The following is a 24117-nucleotide window of genomic DNA, read 5'->3' as shown; positions in this document are numbered from 1 at the left end:
ACCCGACACAGTTGGCGACTCCGCCTGACCTGGGAGCGCCCTGGGCCCTACGCACAGGGTCCCTCCTTCCTGACGACCCCCTCGTGGGAGTGCTGAGGCCAGTCAGCCCCCAGCTCTGGGGGGTCAGCGTCCCCTCGGAAGTGACTGCGAGTCAAGCTCCCCACCGACCCCCTCCCCCCAGGTCTCCCTCCAGCCAGGGACGCTTCGTGCGCGGTGCCGGTCGCCCCTCCTCAGGGGGGAGGAGACCCGGGCCGACTCCGCTCCACTGACCTGCCGCTGCCCATCCGGGACGTGGCCGAACAGCCGGTGGGTGTCGGGGAAGCCCTGAGGGCGAGCGCCCTCCCGCACCCTCACGACTCGGTGCTGCTCTGGGTGGAGCCCGCGGCCCAGGGGGCAAGAGGTGCGATGGGGGTGGGAAGGAGACGGGGCCATGGGAAGCCCATGCCGGGCCAGGGCGCAGAGGCAGGAGGCGGCGAGGGGGCCCGGCCCAGCTGCGAAGCCCGTGCCTCCACCCCGCCCAGGCCCGAGCGGCCCTCAGACCTCCCTGCTGGCCCCTGGGCTCGGGGTGGGTGACGGGTGCGCTGAAGAAGCCGTCCCGCTCGAGCCGTCCGGAGAGGCCGGCCCAGGGTTTGTGCCTGTTCCCGGCATGGGGCGAGCACCGGGGCCTGAGGGTGTGGAGCCATCTGGCCGCAGGTCACAGGCTTTGCCTGTCGGAAAGGAGGGCTGCGATGGGGCTGTGCCGACGGAAGGGGAGGGTGGAGCCGCCGATAGTCCCCGTTTGCCAGGCAGAACTTCATCGTGGACCCTGTTCTCAGCAGCCGTGCGCAGCAGGGACACCCAGGCCTGGTGAGTCTGCGCCCCACCCAGGGCCGCTGGGTTCCTGAGCAGCAGCCCGGCATCTCCTGCTGAGAAACCCCAGAGACTGTGCTCCGTCCCCCAAGCCCACCGCAGCGCTGCAGAGCCCAAGGGGACTGGGGCTTCACCCCAAACTTGAGGAAGCCACACCTGGGGGCCGCGGCACAAGCGCGGGGCCCACCATCCCCGCAGGAGCAGACCCCGCGGAGGGTCTATGTTTTGGAAGTAAATTTAGAGTAACAAGTTTTAAACACAGAATCTTAGAGCTGGGAAAATCCTTTGTGTCATTCATGTAGCTACATAAGATTTTTTTTTTAATGAGAGGATGGATTTCCTTGAGCAAGAGTGAATTTCCAGGAATGGGTCCCTGGATACCAAGGACTGTTTTGGGGAAGAAAGACGAATCTATTCTGTGAACGCCTTATAGAACTTATTCTATATTGTAGTTCTGTCTGGAAACACATGTACCGTTGATCTTTGTAGCAGCCCTTAACATCCTCAAGAGAAGCTCTCATTTCCCCATTAGTACTTGTTATAGACGGAATATTTGGGTCCCCCCAGCATTCACATGTTGACACCCTACCTCCAATGTGATGGTATTAGAAGGTGGGTCTTTTGGGATTTGATGAGGTCATCGGGATGGAGCCCTCATGATGAGATTCTTCCCCTTGTGAGAGTCATGAGAGAGCTGGCTTTTTCTCTCTGCTCTCTGCCCTGTGAGGACACAATGAGAAGTGGACGGTCTGCAACCCAGAAAAGAATCCTCACCAGAAGGTGATGATCCCGGCACCTAGATCTAGATCTCAGACTTCCAGCCTCCAGGACTGAGAAATACACTCTTGTTGTTTACAAGCCCACACCCCGCCCCGTTTATGGTACTTTGTGACAGCAGCCCAAACTGACTTAGCACTCTTTTCTTCAAGTAAATGGAAGAATTTGTGGAGCCCATCCATTTTATGATACAATTTCCCAAATAACCAAGATTCTCTCTATGCACTCTGATTTGTCAACTTTTTTATTTATCAAAATTGTTATAAAAAAAGTTTCCATATTTTTTCCTAATAAATTGTTTCCAATCCATGTTGTCACTATAATGGTTCTATGATATTAATAATTTGAGCCCTAATACCCTGCTTAAAATAATCATTTATTTGTCTTACGAATAAGTTCAGGGTTCAAATGCAAAAGTTTTAAAAGGATATACTGTGTAAAACATCTATGTCACCCCTCTGAAGGAAAGAAGGAGGGAAGAAAGGAAGGAAGGAAGGAAAAAACATTGAATTTGCCCTCAGTTTAGCTGCCACTTCCTAAGGGAAGCCCTTTCCAACTCCAGACCCCCAGGCATCACAAATAAGCTCTCATGGGACACTGTCCATACTTTTGCACGTCATGTTTCCTGAAAAGCTGATTCTGAGACAAGGACAGACTTTCGGGAAGTTTCTTGGGGTGTGTATTTTGGGATAAACATAGAATTACCGTATGACTCAGCAATTCCACTCCTAAATCATTAAAAACAAACACTCAAACAAATCTGCATACACACATGTTGATAGCAACACTATTCACAATAGAAAAATCATGGAAATAACCCAAATGTCCATCAATGGATGAACGAATAAACAAATTGTGGTATATACCTACAGTGGAATAGTAATTCAGTCATAAAAAGGAATGGAGCAATTAAATATCAAACAATTACACGGCCAAAAACATTCTTTAAAGAAATGAAATACTAATACATATTACAGTGTGGATGACTCTCACAAACATCATGCTAAGTGAAAGATGCCAGACACAAAGGTCACACATTGTATGATTCCATTTATCTGAAATATCGAGAATAAGTAAATCGATAGAGAAAGAAAGCAGATTGGTGGTCTTCAGGGCCTGGCAGAGAGAGCGAAGTAGTATCTTCTTAATGGGTACAGAGTTTCTGTTTGGGGTGATAAAAATGTCTGTGGGAAGAAAAAAATTTTTAATTGGAAAATGATTGATTAAAAACAGAAGTCTGTGGGGTATTTCTTGGTACTGCCTTTCTCAATTTCAACAGTAAATGGTCAAGTACACAGTAAATGGTCAAGTGCAGCAGCCATGGTTTGAGAAAGAAATGATGACCAGGGCTCAGAACACTCACTCAGGGACGAGGGTGAGGGTCACCCCACCAAGTAAGCCATCCATTTTAGCAGAGATAATATCCAAGGATGAGGGGACTTGAGAATGGATAGCACAGGAGGGAGACAATGACTATCAGTTGTGGCCTTGAGGCCACCTACAGTAACAGAGGCTATAGTTCGACCCACTGACCCTCCTTTCACTAGTAGTTCATCTCAACTCACCCTCTCCCCTAAAAACGATCCATGGAAACTATGAAAGAGTTGTTTCCAGAACTTATGCAAAGACGTTGATCCCAGTAAAGGCAACAAAAGCAAAAATAAACAAGTGGGGCTATATCCAACTAAAAAGCACAACAAAGGAAACCAACAACAAAATGAAAAGGCAACCTACCGAATGGGAGAAAATTTTTACATATCATATATCCTATAAGGTGTTAGTATTCAAATTATATGAAGAACTCATACCAAAAAAATAGAAAAAATATCCAACTAAGAAATGGGCAGAGAGTCTGAAAAGACTTTTTTACCAAGAAGGTACAGAGATGGCCAGCAGATAATTAAGAAGACACCTAAAATCACTAATCAGCAGAGAAATGCAAATCAAACCACAAAGAGATGTCACCTCATACCTGTTAGAATGGCTAATATCAAAAAGACAGGAACTAACAAGTGTTGGCAAGGGTGTGGAGAAAAGGGAAGCCTTGTGCACTGTTGGTAGGAATGTAAATTGTTGCAGCCACTATGGAAAACAGTATGGAGGTCCTCAAAAACTTAAAAATAAAAGTATCATACGATCCAGCAATTCCACTACTTGGTATTTGTATGAAGGAAACAGAAACGCTAATTCAAAATGAAATCTGTACCCCCATATTCATTGCAGCATTATTTACAATAGCCAAGACTTGGAAACCCTTGTGTTCATGGATGGATAAATGGATAAAAGACATTTGGCATATATATATGCCAAATTATTTATATATATATATATATATATATAAAATTCAGCCATGAGAAGGAGGCAAATCCTGCCATTTGTGACATGAATGGACCGTGAGGGCGTTATGCTAGGTAAAATATGTCAGACAGAGAAAGAAAAATCCTGTATGATCTCACTTTATATGGAATTTAAAAAAAAGCTCATAGATACATAGACTGGTGGTTACCAGAGGCAGGGAGTGGAGGGTGGGTGAAATGGGTAAAGGTGGTCAATATGTACAAACTGGCAGTTATAAAATAAACAAGTCCTGGGGATGTGGCTATAGTTAATAATACCATATTGCATATTTAAAAGTTGCTAAGAGAGTAGATCTTAAAAGTCCTCATCACAAGAAAAAAAGATTTCTACCATGTATGGTAATGGATGTTAACTAGACATACTGTGGTGATCATTTTTTAAATTGAAGTATAGTGGATTTACAGTATTATACTGTAATAACAATATATTAGAACACAGTGATTCAATATTTTTATAGATTATACTCCATTTAAAGTTATTATAAAACATTGGTTATCCTTATAGCTCATTTATTTTATGCATAGTAGTTTGTGCCTCTTAATCCCCTCCCTTACCCCTATCTTGCCCCTACCCCCTTTCCTCTACCCACTGGTAACCACTGCTTTGACGTCTATATCTGTGAGTTCATTTCCTTTCTGTTACATTTATTCTTTATTTTTTAGGTTCCACATAGGAGTGATAACATACCGTATTTGTCTTTCTGTGTTTGACTTATTTCAGTAAGCATAATAGTGTTGCAGCAAAAATAGAAATGAAGTTTTTCCTCTCCTGAAAATAAGGAAAGTAAAGGGGACAGTGAACAGGCTAGAGAAGACACATAAACTGGCCTGAAAGGGTTAATCGATCCTAGTTTTATTTAAACTGTTACTAATCTGTAGTGTCTGTAACTAGGTTTATCTTTCGCAAAGCTAAATTACATTCTGTTCCTATCACTCCCTAGCTGTCTATGTAAATGACATCCTGCATCTGGTGCTTAAGCTCCCTGCCCTCTCTTGTAGCCAATCACCCTGTGTAGCTGTTTGCATTTCAGGAAACAGATGGCAGGCAGATAAAGCCGAGGCAAATGAACCCAATTACCAGTCCGCCGGACCCAATTACCGGACTGCCTGACGCCAGCGATGCCGGTTTTGAAATAATGCAAGAAGAAGAAGAATGCAGGACTTTTACCACTTTGCTCCTTATTGTGACTCCCTGGACTGCGGTGGCCGCCCGAGGGGCGGGGATGCCAGCTGGGATCTCCAGGCGTGTGTGGGCAACGTGTCTGCAGCCAGCGTCCCCGAGGCCGCGCTCGGCCCATAATCACTCAGTGAAGCTGCGCCGCGACAGCGCGGCCGACTTTTTCTGGCACTGTGAGGACCTGTGCGCATTGCAGGATTCTGTGCCTCTGCCCGCCTTGCGCGCCTCCCTGCGGGAGGGCCTGCTGGACTTCAACGCCGACCGCCTCCGCGGGGTGGACTGGGCGCCGCCCCTGAGCACCCTCTGCCTCCGATCTGTATCCAGAGTTTCTTCCAGCCACGGCTTGGCGAGACAGGTTTGTAGTTCCCGCTTCCAGGGGCTCTCGTGTGGGCGCTGCGAAGCGGGGTTTTAGATGGTGCAAGGTGGAGGTGGGCACTAGAACCGGTGCCCAGTGCCTGGGTGTGCGTGCACTAGATGGGGCGTGCGGCCTAGGACTCCTGCCGGCTCGGTGACCCCGGCCGAGTGCCTTAAGGCTTCTAGGTCTCAGTGTTCTCATCTGTAGCATGGGCTGAACAGGACTCACTCTCTGTGGTGGTTACAAGGTCGCATTCTGTTAATGCTTGTAGACTCTACAATGTAGAACACTTAGCGCAGTTTGGAGCATCGTTACTTGTTCCACAGATGTTACCTGGTCTGTTGAACGACTTTGCCTGGTACACGCCAAAGCGTTTAGGAAATGGATATATCCCAGCTTCATTTCCTTTCCATTAAAACAGGGCTCAGGAAAAAAAAAAATCTTTTTTTCAATAGTCGTATCATATAGTGGAAAGAGCACCGGTGTGAAGGCAGCTTAGGGTTTGAATTCCAGGGCTTATGCTCTCTGTGGCCTGGGCAGGTTACTTTTGAACTGCAATCCCCACACTTGTAAAATGACATGAAAAACCACTCTTTCTGTGGGTTCTTAGAATTAATTAAGCAGGTTATGTGTGTAAAGTATCCTGGCACTTGAATGAGTTGTCAGAACCAAGGGCTGCTGGAGACGATGCTTCTGCCCTAGGTAATCTTCCCTTCTACTGGGCAGCAGGTAAACACAAGCACAGTAGTCAGTGCTGTGGAAGAAGTGAGATCTGGTGCTACAGAGCACAGAATCTTTTTTTTTTTAATTTAATTTTTATTTTATATTGGAGTATAGTTGATTTACAATATTGTGTTAGTTTCAGGTGTACACAAAGTGATTCAAAGTGATTCCGTTATACATATATCCATTCTTTTTCAGATTCTTTTCCCATACAGGTTGTTACAGGATATGGAGTAGAGTTCCTTGTGCTATGCAGTAGGTCCTTGTTGATTATCTATTTTATATAGAGTCGTGAGTATATGTTAATCCCAAACTCCTAATGTATCCCTCCCCCCACCTTTCCCCGTTGCAGAGCACAGAATCTTGGAAGGGAAAGTTCAGGGTAGGCTTCTTGGAGGGGGTGCCATCCTTTCTAAGGATATGTAGAAGCTCCAGGGGTGGCAGGAGGGAGCAATGTGTGTCAAAGTTTGAGAAATATAAGAAAATATGGCAATACTAAGGTACAGGACTGGAACTCCGGGTTTGGGAAAGAAATGAGAGTTGATACTGGAAACCTAGTGGGGTCCAACAGAAAGGGGCCTTGTTTGTCCTGTCAGAAGTTTAGATGTTTATCCTGAAGGCTGTGGGAAACCCTAAAGAACAGTGAGATGGACTTCTGGTTTAGAGACTCACTCGGACCTCCATGTGGAAAGCACTTGATTGGGTGCAGGGTGAATTGTAATCTAAGGGTCCCACTTAAGTTATAAAATGTTGGACTGGATTTTGCAGATCCGAGAGAGAATGGGTGGGGCCTGGTGACCAGTTAGAAAATGGAGGGCAGCAAGTGTGGGTGACAGTTTACAGCTGCATCTTTTTGTGAGATACAGAGCACAGTACGAAGGGATTGGCGGAGGGGAGAGGATCTTACTTCATCTTCAGTGCTTTAGAGGGGCCTGGTAGACAGATCTGGGCCCAAGGTACAGATCTGGGCCTTTTGGGAGGACAGGTGTTTGAAGGCATGGGAGAGACTTAGGTTACCCACAAGAAGATCCAAAGAATCATAGGTCTGAGGGCTTTTTAAATGGGTATATTGAGGATGTTTATAAGCTGAAAGAAAGTAGCCAGCAGAGAAAGGGTGTGAAGATCTAGGAGAGGAAATGATTGTTATTTGTTTTCAAAAAGCTGAATACTTATCGTGTGCCTGGCCCTCTTCTAGGATCTGGGGTTCTCGCCATGTGTTATCTCTTCTGCAAGGACAGTTCAACTCATCCCCGGATGAAGAGAAGTCAGATTATTCTTTGCATCCCATTCAGGTGTAAGAACTGTTCTGTACCTCTGAAGGGACTTTACTTAAGCAGGGTAATAAGTTAGAAATCAAAAGAAATTAGAGCTGGAAGGGACCTTAAAGGCCACTGTACTTAATTTTGCCTAATATTTAACCTTGATTGTAAGAAAAATTTATGGCAGAGCCCATTCTCTTCAGAATTCCTTCACTGAACTTTCTTTATGTTTTTCATCCAGTGGATCTAGCTTGTAGATTTTGGCCTCCTCCTAAATTTGCTTCTTCATCCACATTACATTTTGCCCGGACTATGGCAGAAGCTCCTGGGTGGTTTTGCGGCCCCTGGACTCAGTTCCTCTAAGTTCATCTGCCTACTCGGGTTGAGTGATCTTCTAACATGAAAAGATACGCCTAAAATAATGCTGCTAATGACTTGCCCACACAAAGTTAGTGCATACTAGCCGCCCAGTGTGTGCTCTGCACAGAGGCGTGTAGTCTGAACTGTGCTCTGCCAAGCCTCCTGGGGCTCTTTGGCCCTGAGGAAGGAGAGCTTTTTGTGATCACTCCCTTTATCTAATTGGTCCTTCAGCAGCGGGGCACCTTTTTCTAATCAGCGGAGGCACCCTTACTCAGCCAGTGGTAGCCCCAGGGCTCATCACCTGTGGGATACAAGCCATGCTGTCTCCCAGGCTTGATTCGACCAACATCTCTATTTTCTGTCCCTTCTCACACTTGGACCCCTGGCGTTTAGTTATCCCCACCTGCAGTATTTACAGTGCGCAGCAGGTGTCAGGCTTGAGTGTCTTTGCACCTCCTCCTCCAACTCTGCATAGCCTCATCTTTCTCGATTGTACTTCAGGGTTATCATGAAGCCGTCACTTAGATATAACTTTTTGCCTCCATAGGAACCTCTGTGCATAAAGGTTATGGTTCTTTATCTCATGTGATTGAAATTTTGAGTTTATACATGTCCCTCCTTAATGAGGCTTTAAGGGCAGTGGTCGTTTCTAATCCTTAGCACACAGCAGATGCTGTTTTTTCTTTTTAGATGCTTTTTAACGGTGATAAAATGTATGGTTTAAATCACTCATTTTACAATAATTTTGCTGTAGGTTCTGACAGAAATAAAGTTTCCAGAAGTCGTGTTCCTGCAATAAGAAATAAAGATGTGACCTTCCAGTTGTGTAAAGCTCTTAAATGCTGTGTAAGTGCGTCGGGTGTGCTAAGGAACCTGGAGCTAAATGGGCTAGTTCTGAGAGAGACTAAACTACGTTAACAAAGGTAAGCCTTCATTGTCTCCTGCCAACATTTGATAGTTGCGTTTGTGTCAAACTAAATGGTTAAAATTTTAAACTGTTCCTCCCCATTAAAGGGACTGAATAAATCGGCCACTTTGGGGCACCTGTGTCTTGCGAATTGTCCAATTGGAGATGGAGGTTTAGAAAGTGAGTTTCAGTCTTGTTTAAGCCTCTACCCATCAGACTGGTCTCGTGATTTCCTACACACCATGTTACTTGCTGTCTACCTTTTCTTGGTGTTGTTCATGCCTGGATTGTCTCCTGTACGTGCTCAAACCTTGGTCCATTCTCATTTGTACCGTGGAGGTTTATCTTGCTGGATACTGTCAGAATTAATTTTACTTAAGTTTGTGTTAAGCTGCAAAGCGCACATTTTGTATATTTTCTGTTTTTTGTGTTTGTTTATATTTTTATGGTTTCTCTTCAAGAAATATTATGAGAAGGGAAATAGCAAGATGTAAAGAGCAAAAAAGTCATCATTCTCTTTAAATTGTTAGAACATCTATCTACAATCATAATTATAATGCACTGTGGTATGTGTTAAAATAGGAAATATATGTAATGTCCCGTAGGAGCAGCAAAGTCAGTGGTGTTAGTGGGGGTGTGTCATGGAAATAATCACAAAGCAGGTGACTGTTGGTTGGGGTCCTGGAACATTAGTGTGTGTTCCCTGTGTCCAGTAGTGGCCTGGAGGGGTCAGGAAGCCTGCCTTTCAATTTGAGGGAAGAGAGGGTTTGAGGTCCTCTCTCTCATATTGCTCTAATATACTACATAGCACCTCATAACATACTGGGTTTATAGTTGACATTTAAATCACTGATTGATCATCAAGGTTGGGATGTATGATTGGAAATGAAAATAGGAAGAGTCTTATGCTTTTTAGGTTTTTCCTTTTTTTCCTATGTCTCAAAAGGTACGTAGTACTTTACTGAGTGGTTGGGAATAAAGTTTCCAGTATTCAGTGTATTCAGTTTTAGTATCTAAAAAGAATTAAACTGTTTCTGTAAAGTGGAATAACACTTTGTTACTGACAAGTTTTAGAATGCATCTGTTCATCAATTACCTGTTTGGGAAGATTGTAGTTAATGATTTTAAGAATGTGGCTATAAACTTCCAATTGACCTAAGAAAAGCAAATAAGTTAAGACTGACAAATGTATAGGCTTTTCATCTTATTGTGCGTGTAGTTTTTTTTTTTTTTTTCCTTTCAGTTATTTGTCAAGGTATAAGGAACTCTATCACTCTTAAGACAGTAGACTTCACGGGCTATAATCTGAAATGGCAGGGAGCAGATCACAAGGTCAAGATCTTAAAGGTGATTTTATGTTTAAACTTCCATGAAAACATATGTGATTGAAGCACATTAACATATTGATACAATTGGCAGTTAATTTTTGTCTTTTAATACATGTGAGTGCAGCTTTCATTTTGTTGAAAGAATATGACCAGTTTTCAGTTTGGGATTCTACCATTTAGTAAAGATAGTCCACTTAATTTTAGAAATAAGAGATTTAATATATAATACATAATAATACTTTTATGTATTTTTAGTTACTGAAAACTTTGATTGTGATACTGTGAAGAGAGTATGCCATTATAGTCTTCAAGACTTAAATGAATCAAGTGTTTATTAGCTGCTGTAGTTTATAAAGTCATAAAAATCACTACATCAGCAATTTGTAAATACAGTTTTTAAAATAATGCCTTAACAACTTTACAGTGGTTATAATGACTGTATTTAGGCCTAAAGTTATTTAATAATTTGACATGAAGCCTTTTTAATAGTTTGATGGTGCAGATCAGGGATAGGTAAACTATGGCTGGTGGGCCAGATCCAGCCCGTCGCCTGGTTTTGTAAAGAAAGTGTTTTTGGAACATAGTCGCACCCATTGTTTACATGGTAGTTGTGGCTACTTCCACCCTACACCAGCGGGGCAGAGTAGTTACACCAGAAACTGTAAAACCCAGAAAGCTGGAAATGTTTAGATTTAGATTTGAAAAATTGAAAAATTATTTGAGCCTATACAGGGCAAGTCCATTAACCCCTGGGGTAGAAAACAGTCAAGAACTTGGGTGCCAAAGCCAAATGGCCTAGGTTCAAATTCCCTTTCTCCCTTTTCATAGCATTTGAACATGGGCAAATCACTTAACGTCTATGCCTCATTATGAGGTTTAAATGAACTCATTTGTATAAATAGTGCCTGGCACATACTAAGCACTGTGTAAGTGATTGGTGTTATTTCTGCTTGGAGCTTTTATAAGTTATTGTTAATAGAAAAATGACACTAATGATTTTCCTTTTAGAGTATCAAAGGCACTTTGAGTCTTTTATTTTTTCAAGAATGTAATAAGACTTTTTCCATTTAAAGTCAGTTTTCCCTGTTACCCAAATTTATTTTATGAATATAAAGAATTGAATGTCTTTAAGACAAGACTTGTGGTTAAATGTCAAACCATTATTTTCCCAAGGCACATCAAACTGGCTCTGCATAGTCCAGGCCTCTAAAGTTTGTGTGCATACCCTAGGTAGCATGTGAGATCCATTTTGTAATTATAGTTTTTAAAATAATGCTTGGGACTTCCCTGGCGGTCCAGCAGTTAAGACTCTGCGCTCCCAATGAAGGGGGCCTGGGTTCGATCCCTGCTCAAGGAACTAGATCCCACGTGCCTGCCGTAACTAAGAGCCCACATGCCACAACTAAAAGATCCGGCATGCTGCAACTAAAGACCCGGCACAGCCAAACAAACAAATAAACAAATAAATACATATTTTTTAAAAATAAATAAAATAATGCCTTAGGAGTTAGGAAAAGAAAATATTAGAACCTATTTAGCTTTGTATCATTTAAAAAATATCTGTGTAGTTTATAATGTACATACATTATATGTATAGAACTTCATATATATAATTTGTTAAAAAATAAGATGTATATTAAAAAGTTTTCTTATGGGTTGCCCAGTCAGGTGTTTGGAGACCACTGGAGGACAGAATGATGAAATTTAGAGCCTCAGCAATGATAGAATTTAGAACCAGTTCCCTGACTTAGAAGATAAGAAAAATAATTCATAGACTGTAATTGAGTTGTCCAACTTTACATAACTGTTCAAAAGCAGGTCATCCAGTGGCTGGAATCTAATCACTGACCAACTAGAATCTGGGTCACTGGACTCATAAACCAGAACTGACTGTTTAATTTCTCAGTTTGATTCTCCTGGCATATATGCTTGATATGTGTGTGTGTAAATCTCTGACATAATAAGCCATACTCAGTAGGCACACCCTGTTTCCTTATTCAAGCACCGTAATTTCATCCCATTAAATCTTTGAAGTATCAGACTACCAGAAGGCATGAAGAAACCTGGGCTGAGAGTCTTTGTTCCAGGAGACCTGATCTTGACTGTATGGCTGATTTGAGGCGCATCACTCTGAATTGCAGCACGCTCATTGGTGACCTGGGTGCAAGTGCTTTGGCAGAATCTCTTAGTGAAGATTTGTGGCTCAGAGGTAAATTCTAAAATTGAAAATATTGAATTTTTAATATGATATATGCTTAGCTTTTGGCATGATACTATTGTGATAGGATTTTTTTAAAGCCTCATTTTACTGATAGCTTTTATTTTGCTTTTAAACTTTCTCTAAGAGTTGCATATATTCTTTACAGAAAATACAGAGTAACAAGAGAACAATTACCTATAATCTTAATACCCAGACATAATCACTGTTCATTTTGGTGCATACACTTTCAGTCTTTTATTTTTCTATAAATATATTTGTACACTTAGGGATTACAAAAATAGAATTGTAGTATACTTGCTATTTCATATTCCTGCTTTTTTCACTTAATGATGTATCATGTAGTATTCCATCATATTGATGTCCCATAGTTTAATCAATTCTTTGCAATTAGATTTAGACAGTTTGCTTTTCCCTGTCAGAAACAATGTGAATACGTTTTATATACGTCTCTGTGTCCATTGGGATTACTTCTGTAGAATAAGGTCCTAGAAGTGGAATGACTAAGTGTGACATATTTTTAAGACTTTTTTTTTTAATACTGCAAGTTCTTATTAGTCATCAATTTTATACACATCAGTGTATACATGTCAATCCCAATCGCCCAATTCAGCACAGCACCATCCCCACCCCACCGCGGTTTTCCCCCCTTGGTGTCCATACGTTTGTTCTCTACATCTGTGTCTCAACTTCTGCCCTGCAAACTGGTTTATCTGTACCATTTTTCTAGGTTCCACATGCATGTGTTAATATACGATATTTGTTTTTCTCTTTCTGACTTACTTCACTCTGTATGACAGTCTGTAGATCCATCCACGTCTCAACAAATGACTCGATTTCGTTCCGTTGTATGGCTGAGTAATATTCCATTGTATATATGTACCACATCTTCTTTATCCATTCGTCTCTCAATGGGCATTTAGGTTGCTTCCATGCCCTGGCTATTGTAAATAGCACTGCAATGAACATTGGGGTGCATGTGTCTTTTTGAATTATGGTTTTCTCTGGGTATATGCGCAGTAGTGGGATTGCTGGATCATATGGTAATTCTATATTTAGTTTTTTAAGGAACCTCCATACTGTTCTCCATAGTGGCTGTATCAATTTACATCCCCACCAACAGTGCAAGACGGTTCCCTTTCGTCCACACCCTCTCCAGCATTTGTTGTTTGTAGATTTTCTGATGATGCCCATTCTAACTGGTGTGAGGTGATACCTCATTGTAGTTTTGATTTGCATTTCTCTAATAATTAGTGATGTTGAGCCGCTTTTCATGTGCTTCTTGGCCATCTGTATGTCTTCTTTGGAGAAATGTCTATTTAGGTCTTCTGCCCATTTTTGGATTGGGTTGTTTGTTTCTTTAATATTGAGCTGCATAAGCTGTTTATCTATTTTGGAGATTAATCCTTTGTCCGTTGATTCATTTGCGAATATTTTCTCCCATTCTGAGGGTCGTCTTTTCGTCTTGTTTATGGTTTCCTTTGCTGTGCAAAAGCTTTGAAGTTTCATTAGGTCCCATTTGTTTATTTTTGTTTTTATTTCCATTACTCTAGGAGGTGGATCAAAAAAGATCTTGCTGTGATTTATGTCAAAGAGTGTTCTTCCTATGTTTTCCTCTAAGAGTTTTATAGTGTCCGGTCTTACATTTAGGTCTCGAATCCATTTGGAGTTTATTTTTGTGTATGGTGTTAGGGAGTGTTCTAATTTCATTCTTTTACATGTAGCTGTCCAGTTTTCCCAACACCACTTATTGAAGAGACTGTCTTTTCTCCATTGTCTATCTTTGCCTCCTTTGTCATAGATTAGTTGACCATAGGTGTGTGGGTTTATCTCTGGGCTTTCTATCTTGTTTCATTGATCTATGTTTCTGTTTTTGTGCCAGTACAATATTGTCTTGACTACTGTAGCTTTGTAGTATAGTCTGAAGTCAGGGAGTCTGATTCCTCCAGCTCTGTTTTTTTCCCTCAAGACTGCTTTGGCTCTTCGGGGTCTTTTGTGTCTCCATACAAATCTTAAGATTATTTGTTTTAGTTCTGTAAAAAATGCCATTGGTCATTTGATAGGGATTGCATTGAATCTGTAGATTGCTTTGGGTAGTATAGTCATTTTCACGATATTGATTCTTCCAATCCAAGAATTTGGTGTATCTCTCCATCTGTTGGTATCATCTTTAATTTGTTTCATCAGTGTCTTATAGTTTTCTGCATACAGATCTTTTGTCTCCTTAGGTAGGTTTATTCCTAGGTATTTTATTCTTTTGGTTGCAGTGGTAAATGAGAGTGTTTCCATTATTGCTCTTTCAGATTTTTCATCATTAGTGTATAGGAATGCAAGAGATTTCTGTGCATTAATTTTGTATCCTGCAACTTTACCAAATTCATTGATTAGCTCTAGTAGTTTTCTGGTGGCATCTTTAGGATTCTCTATGTATAGTATCATGTCATCTGCAAACAGTGACAGTTTTACTTCTTCTTTTCCAATTTGTATTCCTTTTATTTCTTTTTCTTCTCTGATTGCCGTGGCTAGGACTTCCAAAACTATGTTGAATAATAGTGGTGAGAGTGGACATCCTTGTCTCGTTCCTGATCTTAGAGGAAATGCTTTCAGTTTTTCATCATTGAGAATGATGTTTGCTGTGGGTTTGTCGTATATGTCCTTTATTATGTTGAGGTAGGTTCCCTCTATACCCACTTTCTGGAGAGTTTTTATCATAAATGGGTGTTGAATTTTGGCAGAAGCTTTTTCTGAATCTATTGAGATGATCATATGGTTTTTATTCTTCAATTTGTTAATATGGTGTATCCCATTGATTGATTTGCGTATATTGAAGAATCCTTGCATCCCTGGCATAAATCCCATTTGATCATGGTGTATGATCCTTTTAATGTGTTGTTGGATTCTGTTTGCTAGTATTTTGTTGAGGATTTTTGCATCTATATTCATCAGTGATATTGGTCTGTAATTTTCTTTTTTTGTAGTATCTTTGTCTGGTTTTGATATCAGGGTGATGGTGGCCTCATAGAATGAGTTTGGGAGTGTTCCTTCCTCTGCAATTTTTTGGAAGAGTTTGAGAAGGATGGGTGTTAGCCCTTCTCTAAATGTTTGATAGAATTCACCTGTGAAGCCATCTGGTCCTGCACTTTTGTTTGTTGGAAGATTTTTAATCACAGTTTCAATTTCATTCCTTGTGATTGGTCTGTTCATATTTTCTGTTTCTTCCTGGTTCAGTCTTGGAAGGTTATACCTTTCTAAGAATTTGTCCATTTCTTCCAGGTTGTCCATTTTATTGGCATAAAGTTGCTTGTAGTAGTCTCTTAGGATGCTCTGTATTTCTGCAGTGTCTATTGTAACTTCTCCTTTTTCATTTCTAATTTTATTGATTTGAGTCCTCTCCCTCTTTTTCTTGATGAGTCTGGCTAATGGTTTATCAATTTTGTTTATCTTCTCAAAGAACCAGCTTTTAGTTTTATTGATCTTTGCTATTGTTTTCTTTGTTTCTATTTCACTTATTTCTGCTCTGATCTTTATGATTTCTTTCCTCCTGCTAACTTTGGGTTTTGTTTGTTCTTCTTTCTCTAGTTCCTTTAGGTGGAAGGTTAGATTGTTTACTTGAGATTTTTCTTGTTTCTTGAGGTAGGCTTGTATAGCTATAAACTTCCCTCTTAGAACTGCTTTTGCTGCATCCCGTAGGTTTTGGATCGTCGTGTTTTCATTGTCATTTGTCTCTAGGTATTTTTTGATTTCCTCTTTGATTTCTGCAGTGATCTCTTGGTTATTTAGTAAAGTATTGTTTAGCCTCCATGTGTTTGTGTGTGTTACGTTTTTTTTCCCCTGTAATTGATTTCTAATCTTATAGTGCTGTAGTCAGAAAAGATGCTTGATATGATTTCAATTTTCTTAACTTTACTGAGGCTTGATTTGTGACCCAAGATGTGATCTATCCTGGAGAGTGTTCCGTGCGCACTTGAGTAGAAAGTTTAATCTGCAGTTTTTGGATGGAATCTCCTATAAATATCAGTTAAATCTATCTGGTCTATTGTGTCATTTAGAGCTTCTGTTTCCTTATTTATTTTCATTTTGGATGATCTGTCCATTGGTGTAAGTGAGGTGTTAAAGTCCCCCACTATTATTGTGTTACTGTCGATTTCCTCTGTTATAGCTTTTAGCAGTTGCCTTATGTATTGAGGTGCTCCTATGTTGGGTGCATATATATTTATAATTGTTATATCTTCTTCTTGGATTGATCCCTCGATCATTATGTAGTGTCCTTCCTTGTCTCTTGTAACATTCTTTATTTTAAAGTCTATTTTATGTGATATGGGTATAGCTACTCCAGCTTTCTTTTGATTTCCATTTGCATGGACTATCTTTTTCCATCCCCTCACTTTCAGTCTGTATGTGTCCCTAGGTCTGAAGTGGGTCTCTTGTAAACAGCATATTTTTGTGTCTTGTTTTTGTATCCATTCAGCAAGCCTGTGTCTTTTGGTTGGAGCATTTAATCCATTCACGTTTAAGGTAATTATCGATATGCATGTTCCTATGACCATTTTCTTAATTGTTTTGGGTTTGTTTTTGTAGATCCTTTTCTTCTCTTGTGTTTGCCACTTAGAGAAGTTCCTGTAGCGTTTGTTGTAGAGCTGGTTTGGTGGTGCTGAATTCTCTTAGCTTTTGCTTGTCTGTAAAGCTTTTGATTTCTGCATCGAATCTGAATGAGATCCTTGCCCGGTAGAGTAATCTTGGTTGTAGGTTCCTCCCTTTCATCACTTTAAGTATATCATGCCACTCCCTTCTGGCTTGTAGAGTTTCTGCTGAGAAATCAGCTGTTAACCTTAAGGGAGTTCCCTTGTATGTTTTTTGTCGTTTTTCCCTCGCTGCTTTCAGTAATTTTTCTTTGTCTTTAATTTTTGCCAGTTTGATTACTATGTGTCTCAGCGTTTTAATCCTTGGGTTTATCCTGTATGGGACTTGCTGCGCTTCCTGGACTTGGGTGGCTATTTCCTTTCCCATGCTAGGGAAGTTTTCGACTATAATCTCTTCAAATATTTTCTCTGGTCCTTTCTGTCTCTCTTCTCCTTCTGGGACCCCTAATGCGAATGTTGTTGCATTTAATGTTGTCCCAGAGATCTCTTAGGCTGTCTTCATTTCTTTTCATTCTTTTTTCTTTAGTCTGTTCTGCAGCAGTGAATTCCACCCTTCTGTCTTCCAGGTCAGTTATCCGTTCTTCTGCCTCAGTTATTCTGCTATTGATTCCTTCTAGTATTGGTTTCATTTCAGTTATTGTATTGTTCAGCTCTGTTTGTTTGTTCTTTAATTCTTCTAGGTCTTTGTTAAACATTTCTTGCATCTTCTCGATCTTTGCCTCTATTGTTTTTCCGAGGTCCTGGATCATCTTCACTATCATTATTCTGAATTCTTTTTCTGGAAGTTTGCCTATCTCCATTTCATTGTGTTGTTTTTCAGGGGTTTTAGCTTGTTCCTTCATCTGGTACCTAGCCCTCTGCCTTTTCATCTTTTCTATCTTTCTGTGAATGTGGTTTTTGTTCCACAGGCTGCAGGATTGTAGTTCTTCTTGCTTCTGCCTTTTTAAGACTTTTGATGCACATTGCCAAATTACCATCCAGAAATGCTATGCCAATTTGTAGTCCACCGCAACAGTGGATGTGAAGCCTGCCTCACACAAACACTGGCTTGTAGCACTTTTAAAAAAGTGTAAAACTACAAAAGTGAGTACCTCTCCCTTTTTCATGCAAGTGGGATTACTCCAAATGTCATAACTTTTTTCAGTTAATTTAGTGTGAGCATCTTAGCAAGTCAGTAAATTTGCATCTACTGCATGATTTTTTGTGACTGTTCAATGTTCCATTATATGAATATGCCACAGTACACATAGCTTATCCATTCTTGTATATAAGCTATGTCCAGTTTTTCAGTTCCAAATAGTATTCTGATATGTATCCTTGCCTATATCTCTGACTATTTCTTTTGGTTAAATACTTAGAAAGAGAGTTGTTGGATCAAAAGGGTGTACACATTTTAAAGGCTTGGCTTAATCTGATAGGAGAATAACCACATTTTGTTTTATTTTGTATTCATTTGATTTACTGGTGGGTTTACTGGCTGTTTGTATTAATTTGGCTACTTGGTTAATTATACCCTGTGTCCATTCTTCTGTAGTGAGAGTTTGTAACGGTTGTATCCTATCCTGTCAAATCCATATTTCTGACTTTTGATTTCTGTGTGTCGTGGGGTGTTGAAAGACTCCAGTTATTTTAATGTGATGGTCCACACAACACTTTAAAAAATGACTCATGATAGTTGCCTTTCATGTAATATGTTTTAATACCTGTGCTTTTGTGATGATCCCTTTTGTTTAAATGAGTAGGTTGTTCCACCTCAGAACTACTAAAATTAATGATCATTTGTTCTAGTTTTTGTCTGACCTTTTACTGAGAGAGTTCTTGACCATCATACTTTCATGATAGGTTTTTAGTATGTATTGTGTATTCACACATTGTTAGAATTTGTTATTATTTGTATCCTCTTAGACTTGTCTTTTTTGTACTAAACTAACAGTTATTACATTTCTTCTCTTTCGTTTTCCCCTTTTAACTAGTTTCAAGTGTGATTTGAAGCTCATGATCATGATCAAAAGAATGCAGTGCATTTCTGAGCTCCACCAGTTTTTGCTTGTGAGGTTTACATGCCACTGCCGCCCTTCCTAATTATGAACTGAGATTCATTTTGTGATGTTTTTTGCTCATAGGTTATATACAATTATGTTTCAGTTCTATAATTGTAAAATATGTTGGATGATTTATTGGTACTAAAGGCAGGGTTATCATTGCACATCCAAAAAGAGGTTTTAGATTGGATTATGCATTGTGTGTGTGCATATACGTTTCTGTTTTTTTCCATACCCAAAATTACAAACCTGCCATGGCTGGTCTTGTGCAGGGCTCTTCCACACGTGAGAAAATGAGTGTTGTCTATATGTGAAATCCGTATAGACTTCGCAAGTGACCTTTTGTCTTTCATCGAAAACACTTGACCTGCAGCAGTGTGGCCTCAGCAGTGAAGGAGTAAAGGCTTTACTAAAGGCCCTTGAAACCAACAGAACTCTGGTCATTCTGGATATAAGAAAAAATCCACTTGTTGGTATGTGGTCACTTTTTTTTTTTTTTAATTGATGAACACATAGCAAAACAAAAAGAGTTTGTCCACGTATTGACAGTTTTTAAAACTTAATGTGTTTAACTTTCCTCATCGTATACAGTTGTCCCTTGAACAACGTGGGGGTCAGGGGTGCCGACCCCTACGCAGTTGAAAATCTGGGTATAAGTTTATAGTCAGTGGTTCTGCATCTGTGGATTCAACCAACCTTGGATCGTGTAGGACGATAGTACATAGTTATTGAAAAATATCCGTGTGTCAATGGACCCACGAGGTTCAAACCCATGTTGTTCAAGCGTCAACTGTACTTTTCTAATGTTGCACTTCCCTTATGTTTTTAGCAGATAATGTACTAATTAAAGGGAGTTATACCTTTAAATTGTTCTTATCTCTACTCTGAATAGAGGTGAGCCTAGATACTAAGCCTGCTTCCACCAAGAGCATTATTTCCTTCTCGTGCAACCTGTGACTTCTTGCAAGGAGTACTTTATTCATTTGTCAGTTTCACAAGTAATTTTTTTAATACCTTCTGTGTGCCAGATACGGCTCAGGCACTAGGGATAAAGCAGTGACCCAGACAGGCAAAAGTCTTGCCCTCATGGAGCTTACATTCTAGTGAAGGAGTTCAGATAGAAATGAGTAAACAGATAAGTAATATAATTTTAGATAGTAGGAAGTGCAAAGATATCTTAATGTAAGGAGAGTGGGGGGGGGGAGCAGGTAGGACTCCATTGGATAGGTTTGTTAGGGGACAGCTTCACTGGAGAAGTGGCATTTGAATAGAGACCTGAATGAAGAGAGGAGCAAGCCATGGAAGATCTGGGGTAAGCACATTTCAGGACAAGGAGGCAATGCGTATGCAGGCATGTAGGCGGGTGGAGTATTTAAGGAAAAGCAAGGAGGCCAACGTGGCCAGAGTACTGAGTGAAGAAGAGTGTGGTATGACATGAGTTCAAGGAGCTAGCCAGGGGTCTGCTCTTGTAAAGTCTTGAAGGCCAGAGTAAAGATGTGGATTATTCTAAATGAGTAGAGGGTTTTGAACTGGAAAAAGGCATGATCCAAATAGTATCTGAATAAGATGACCTGGTATAGAGAATAGACTCGGGGTTGGGGGGGGGATAAAGAAGAGAAACAGGGAGACCAGTTAGTAGACTGTCACAGTGGTCCAAATAAGAGATGTTTATGGCTTAGCTTAGGTTGGAAGTTTGGAGCAAGTGAAAAGTGGTTGAATTCAGGTTGTGTTTTGAGAGTGTAGCTAACAAGAATTGTGGATAGATTAGATGTGAGGTATGAAGGAAATAGTAACAAGGAGACAAGTCATTGATGATTATGTGTGCAACTGGGTAGTATCACTTAGAAAAAGGGGGCTGATGGGAGGAGCAGCTTTTGAGGGAATATCAGGACTTTGGTTTGATATCTTAGATGCCCTTTAGGTATCTAAGTGTCTGGACAGTGCTCAGACTGTACTTTCTATCCAGAGGTATCCAAAGCCACTTTAGATGCAAAATGTTTAAAGTTGACCTTTGCTGCTGCCAAAATAGTAGCCACTGGGGGCAGTCTGCAAGATGGCATCGTAGGTTTCTGAGGAAGAAATTAGAATACACAAAGGGGGAAATAAGTGTATAATTACATAATGAAGATTTCATGTTTAATTTTATGGGAAAAGCAATAATTAGTTGGCTTTTGGTTTTAAATGGAAATAGCCACTCATTGGGAAATAATTACTCTAATTTCAATTTATTTTACTTTAGATCATTCTGTGATGAAAGCAGTTATCAAAAAAGGTCTCCAGAATGGAAGGAGTGCCAAGTCAGAGGTATATAACGTGTTTTAGTTCTCTCAGAAGAATTTCTCTTTAATGGCTTGTTGTTTTTCTTTCTTTCTTAAAAGAAAATTATCAAGGTACTTTCTGCCATCTTAAAACTAAGTTTTTAGTCAAATCAAATGGCTTTTCTGTTTTTGAAAATATTGTGTGATGCTTTAATTTAGGTTCCCAGAAATGCAGATTGAAAACCTTTTATTAACTTAAAGTATCTTAATTTCCAATTAAGATCAAACCCTCATAAGTTACCTGTAACTGAAATGGCATATTTATCATTTCTGTCTCAGTACTAGTGGATAACTTCTCCATCGTGAAGGAACCATCCAAAGCTGCTAGACAGCAAAAGAAAACTATAATTTTGGGAAGTGGTTGAAAAGGAAAAGTTACTATTAGAATTGGTAACTCTTTCTTGTTTTTAATGCTACTAGAACTTACACCCCTTATGTTTTCCGGTGTGCTAAAATTAAAACAGCCAATATTAACCGCATGCATATTAGGAGGCCTAGAATTATTTTGATACTTATGAGAATTTATAGAATATAGATATAATAAATGAATTTAAAGAGATGTTAATATTAACCATATTAACCAACACTATTGTTTGAATTTCATAAAAAGTTCGTTATTTTGAAAATATTTCCTGGTTGATGATTACTTCTGATACTTTGCAATTGAAACTTGGGGTGCACTTTGATGATAATTTTAGTAGTGGTGCTTTTGAGGGATGATTTTTTTTTTTTATATGAAGAATTACCTTTTGTGCTATACGAAACAAAATTTCTTCCCAGTTCCAACGTTCCCATTGTTCCCTGCTTCTTTTTTAGGAATTCTTACCTAAATTTTTGAATCAGATAATATCTTGTTTCTCTCAATGATAAAAAAAACTTGAAATATGTATTACCCTTATAAAAGACTTCTACAGACAAGTTTATTGACCTAGATGGGACATTTTAGAAAAACATTTTCTAAATGTTTACTGTAATGTATATTTAAATTTCCAAATGATAGTTAACCAAGGATTTTACAACTAAGCCTAGAATTTTGTTACCAAATGTAATAAAAAGCTTTTAAAACCCTCTAACAATCAATGGTATAAGTTTCACATTCTCCTGAATATATAAATTTGGTATACTTCACTTCTACTGATAACGTTTGTATTGTTTCTAAGAGACCTTAACTTTTAATTTTCTGGAACATATTATCGTTAGTCACAAATAGTCTTTTTTTTTTTTTTTTTTGGTGATAAGAATGAATAGCAGGAGCAGCATTTGTTAAACCAAATCTAATATGAAACTGACTCTTTCTTGTGAGTAAATTTGAATTTTGAAATAGTAAAACAATAAGGTTTAATATAAAGCAAAATAAATTTTTTATGTTTATGATCTGCCAATTTCCCAGAAAAAGTTTTCTGGTGACTTTAGTTATATACCAGATATATTAAAATCACCAATGGACAGCACATATTTTACTCAGGTGCCATCTGAAAGTTTTAAAAATTTGTTGACATAATATCACTGAACTGTCCACTTTAAAATGGTTGAAATGATAAATTTTCTGTTTTGTGTATTTTACCACAATTTTTTTAAAATGTGTTGTTTCAAGATTTTTAGGTTTTATAAAGGTATTGTATTAGCATAACAATGAAAAATTTAAAAGACCATGTCTAATCTCATTATCCTATCAAGCATTGTTTACATTTTTATTTTCTCTTCCTGTTGTCTATAAACATAATTCCACATAGCTTCAATATAATTTGCCATTCTTATCTTTTCATACTAAATTTACATTTTATGATTCGTAGCTATACTTTTTAACATTGGATTCAGAAGATTTCATTGAGTTGGTCCAGTTTTTAAATTGGTGAAACATTGGAAATAACCTAAAATAAACTATTGTAAACATCTTCATAAATACAACTTTTCTTTTTCTTCTTAAAGATGTATGTTTTTGATTCTCCATTAATCAACTTGCTTGGACAATAGTGTATTAAATAGAAGTTGTTAAGAGTGTTTATGAAGTCAAAAAAAAAGCTTATGATTTATCTGCCAATTGTTATTTCAAGACAGTGATATTTTAATAATCAAATAGTACATACAAAGAAGTTAAGATTTGTGGTATTACACTAATTACATATTATCATTAAAAATTTATATGATATGTAAAGCATTCTTACAATAGCTAAGTTGCCTTTTGCTATAATATTAGAAATGGAAATATATATAAATAAAACATGTATATGTAAAACATATTAGGAATTCTGTAATATTAGTACCTGGTGGTATATAATACGGCATCATGGAATGAGAATAAAACAATTAAAAATTTTTTTTTATTTAGCGTGATTAAAAAAAGTGGACATGTAACTGAAGTATACAAGCTCATTGAGCTATTTTAAGAGTAATTTTATTTCTTGGGCTATTTTTTGTATTTGCCTCAGTTATTTGGAGACATAGAGGTAAGCCAAATCAATAGCTGGGTATATACTTAGATCCAGGTGAGTATAGGGGTAACATAATGGTGTGAATTGTGTCACATTTATATTGTAATTATGTATGCCTAAAAAAGATGGGAACTTTTATTAGAAATTTTTTTTATCTCCTAACACGAAAAGTGTAATTAAAAGAAATTTTAATACAAATGTATTTGCATTAGTTTCTGAAAGTAAAGGAAGGGTATACACATACAAACCACATGCATACAGACATTTTTTTGGGAGGGTAATTAAGTTAAAAAACAAAATAAAATAGCACAAAATGAACTGAGCTCCTATATATTTTTAAGAGGCATGTTAAATGACACAGGATCATGTGGTGAT

General features: G+C 39.0%; 1 protein-coding gene across 1 annotated transcript in view; it reads left to right on the top strand.

Moving 5' to 3' along the window:
• The first annotated feature begins 430 nt into the window (after positions 1–430).
• The window catches only part of LOC137758351 (centrosomal protein of 78 kDa-like), a 40738-nt gene continuing 17051 nt past the window's right edge, over positions 431–24117 (top strand). Inside the window, 13 exon segments of the mRNA XM_068534456.1 lie at positions 431–846; positions 942–1080; positions 5015–5459; positions 5462–5515; positions 8612–8761; positions 8764–8780; positions 8872–8944; positions 10008–10111; positions 12127–12301; positions 19352–19465; positions 21232–21296; positions 21590–21608; positions 21611–21700. Coding sequence (XP_068390557.1) covers positions 431–846; positions 942–1080; positions 5015–5459; positions 5462–5515; positions 8612–8761; positions 8764–8780; positions 8872–8944; positions 10008–10111; positions 12127–12301; positions 19352–19465; positions 21232–21296; positions 21590–21608; positions 21611–21700 — 1861 coding nt within the window.

Source organism: Eschrichtius robustus, unplaced genomic scaffold, assembly GCF_028021215.1.
Source record: "Eschrichtius robustus isolate mEscRob2 unplaced genomic scaffold, mEscRob2.pri scaffold_81, whole genome shotgun sequence".
Taxonomy (NCBI): domain Eukaryota; kingdom Metazoa; phylum Chordata; class Mammalia; order Artiodactyla; family Eschrichtiidae; genus Eschrichtius; species Eschrichtius robustus.
Note: the sequence above shows the minus strand (reverse complement) of the source record. Positions and strands in the feature narration are given on the sequence as shown.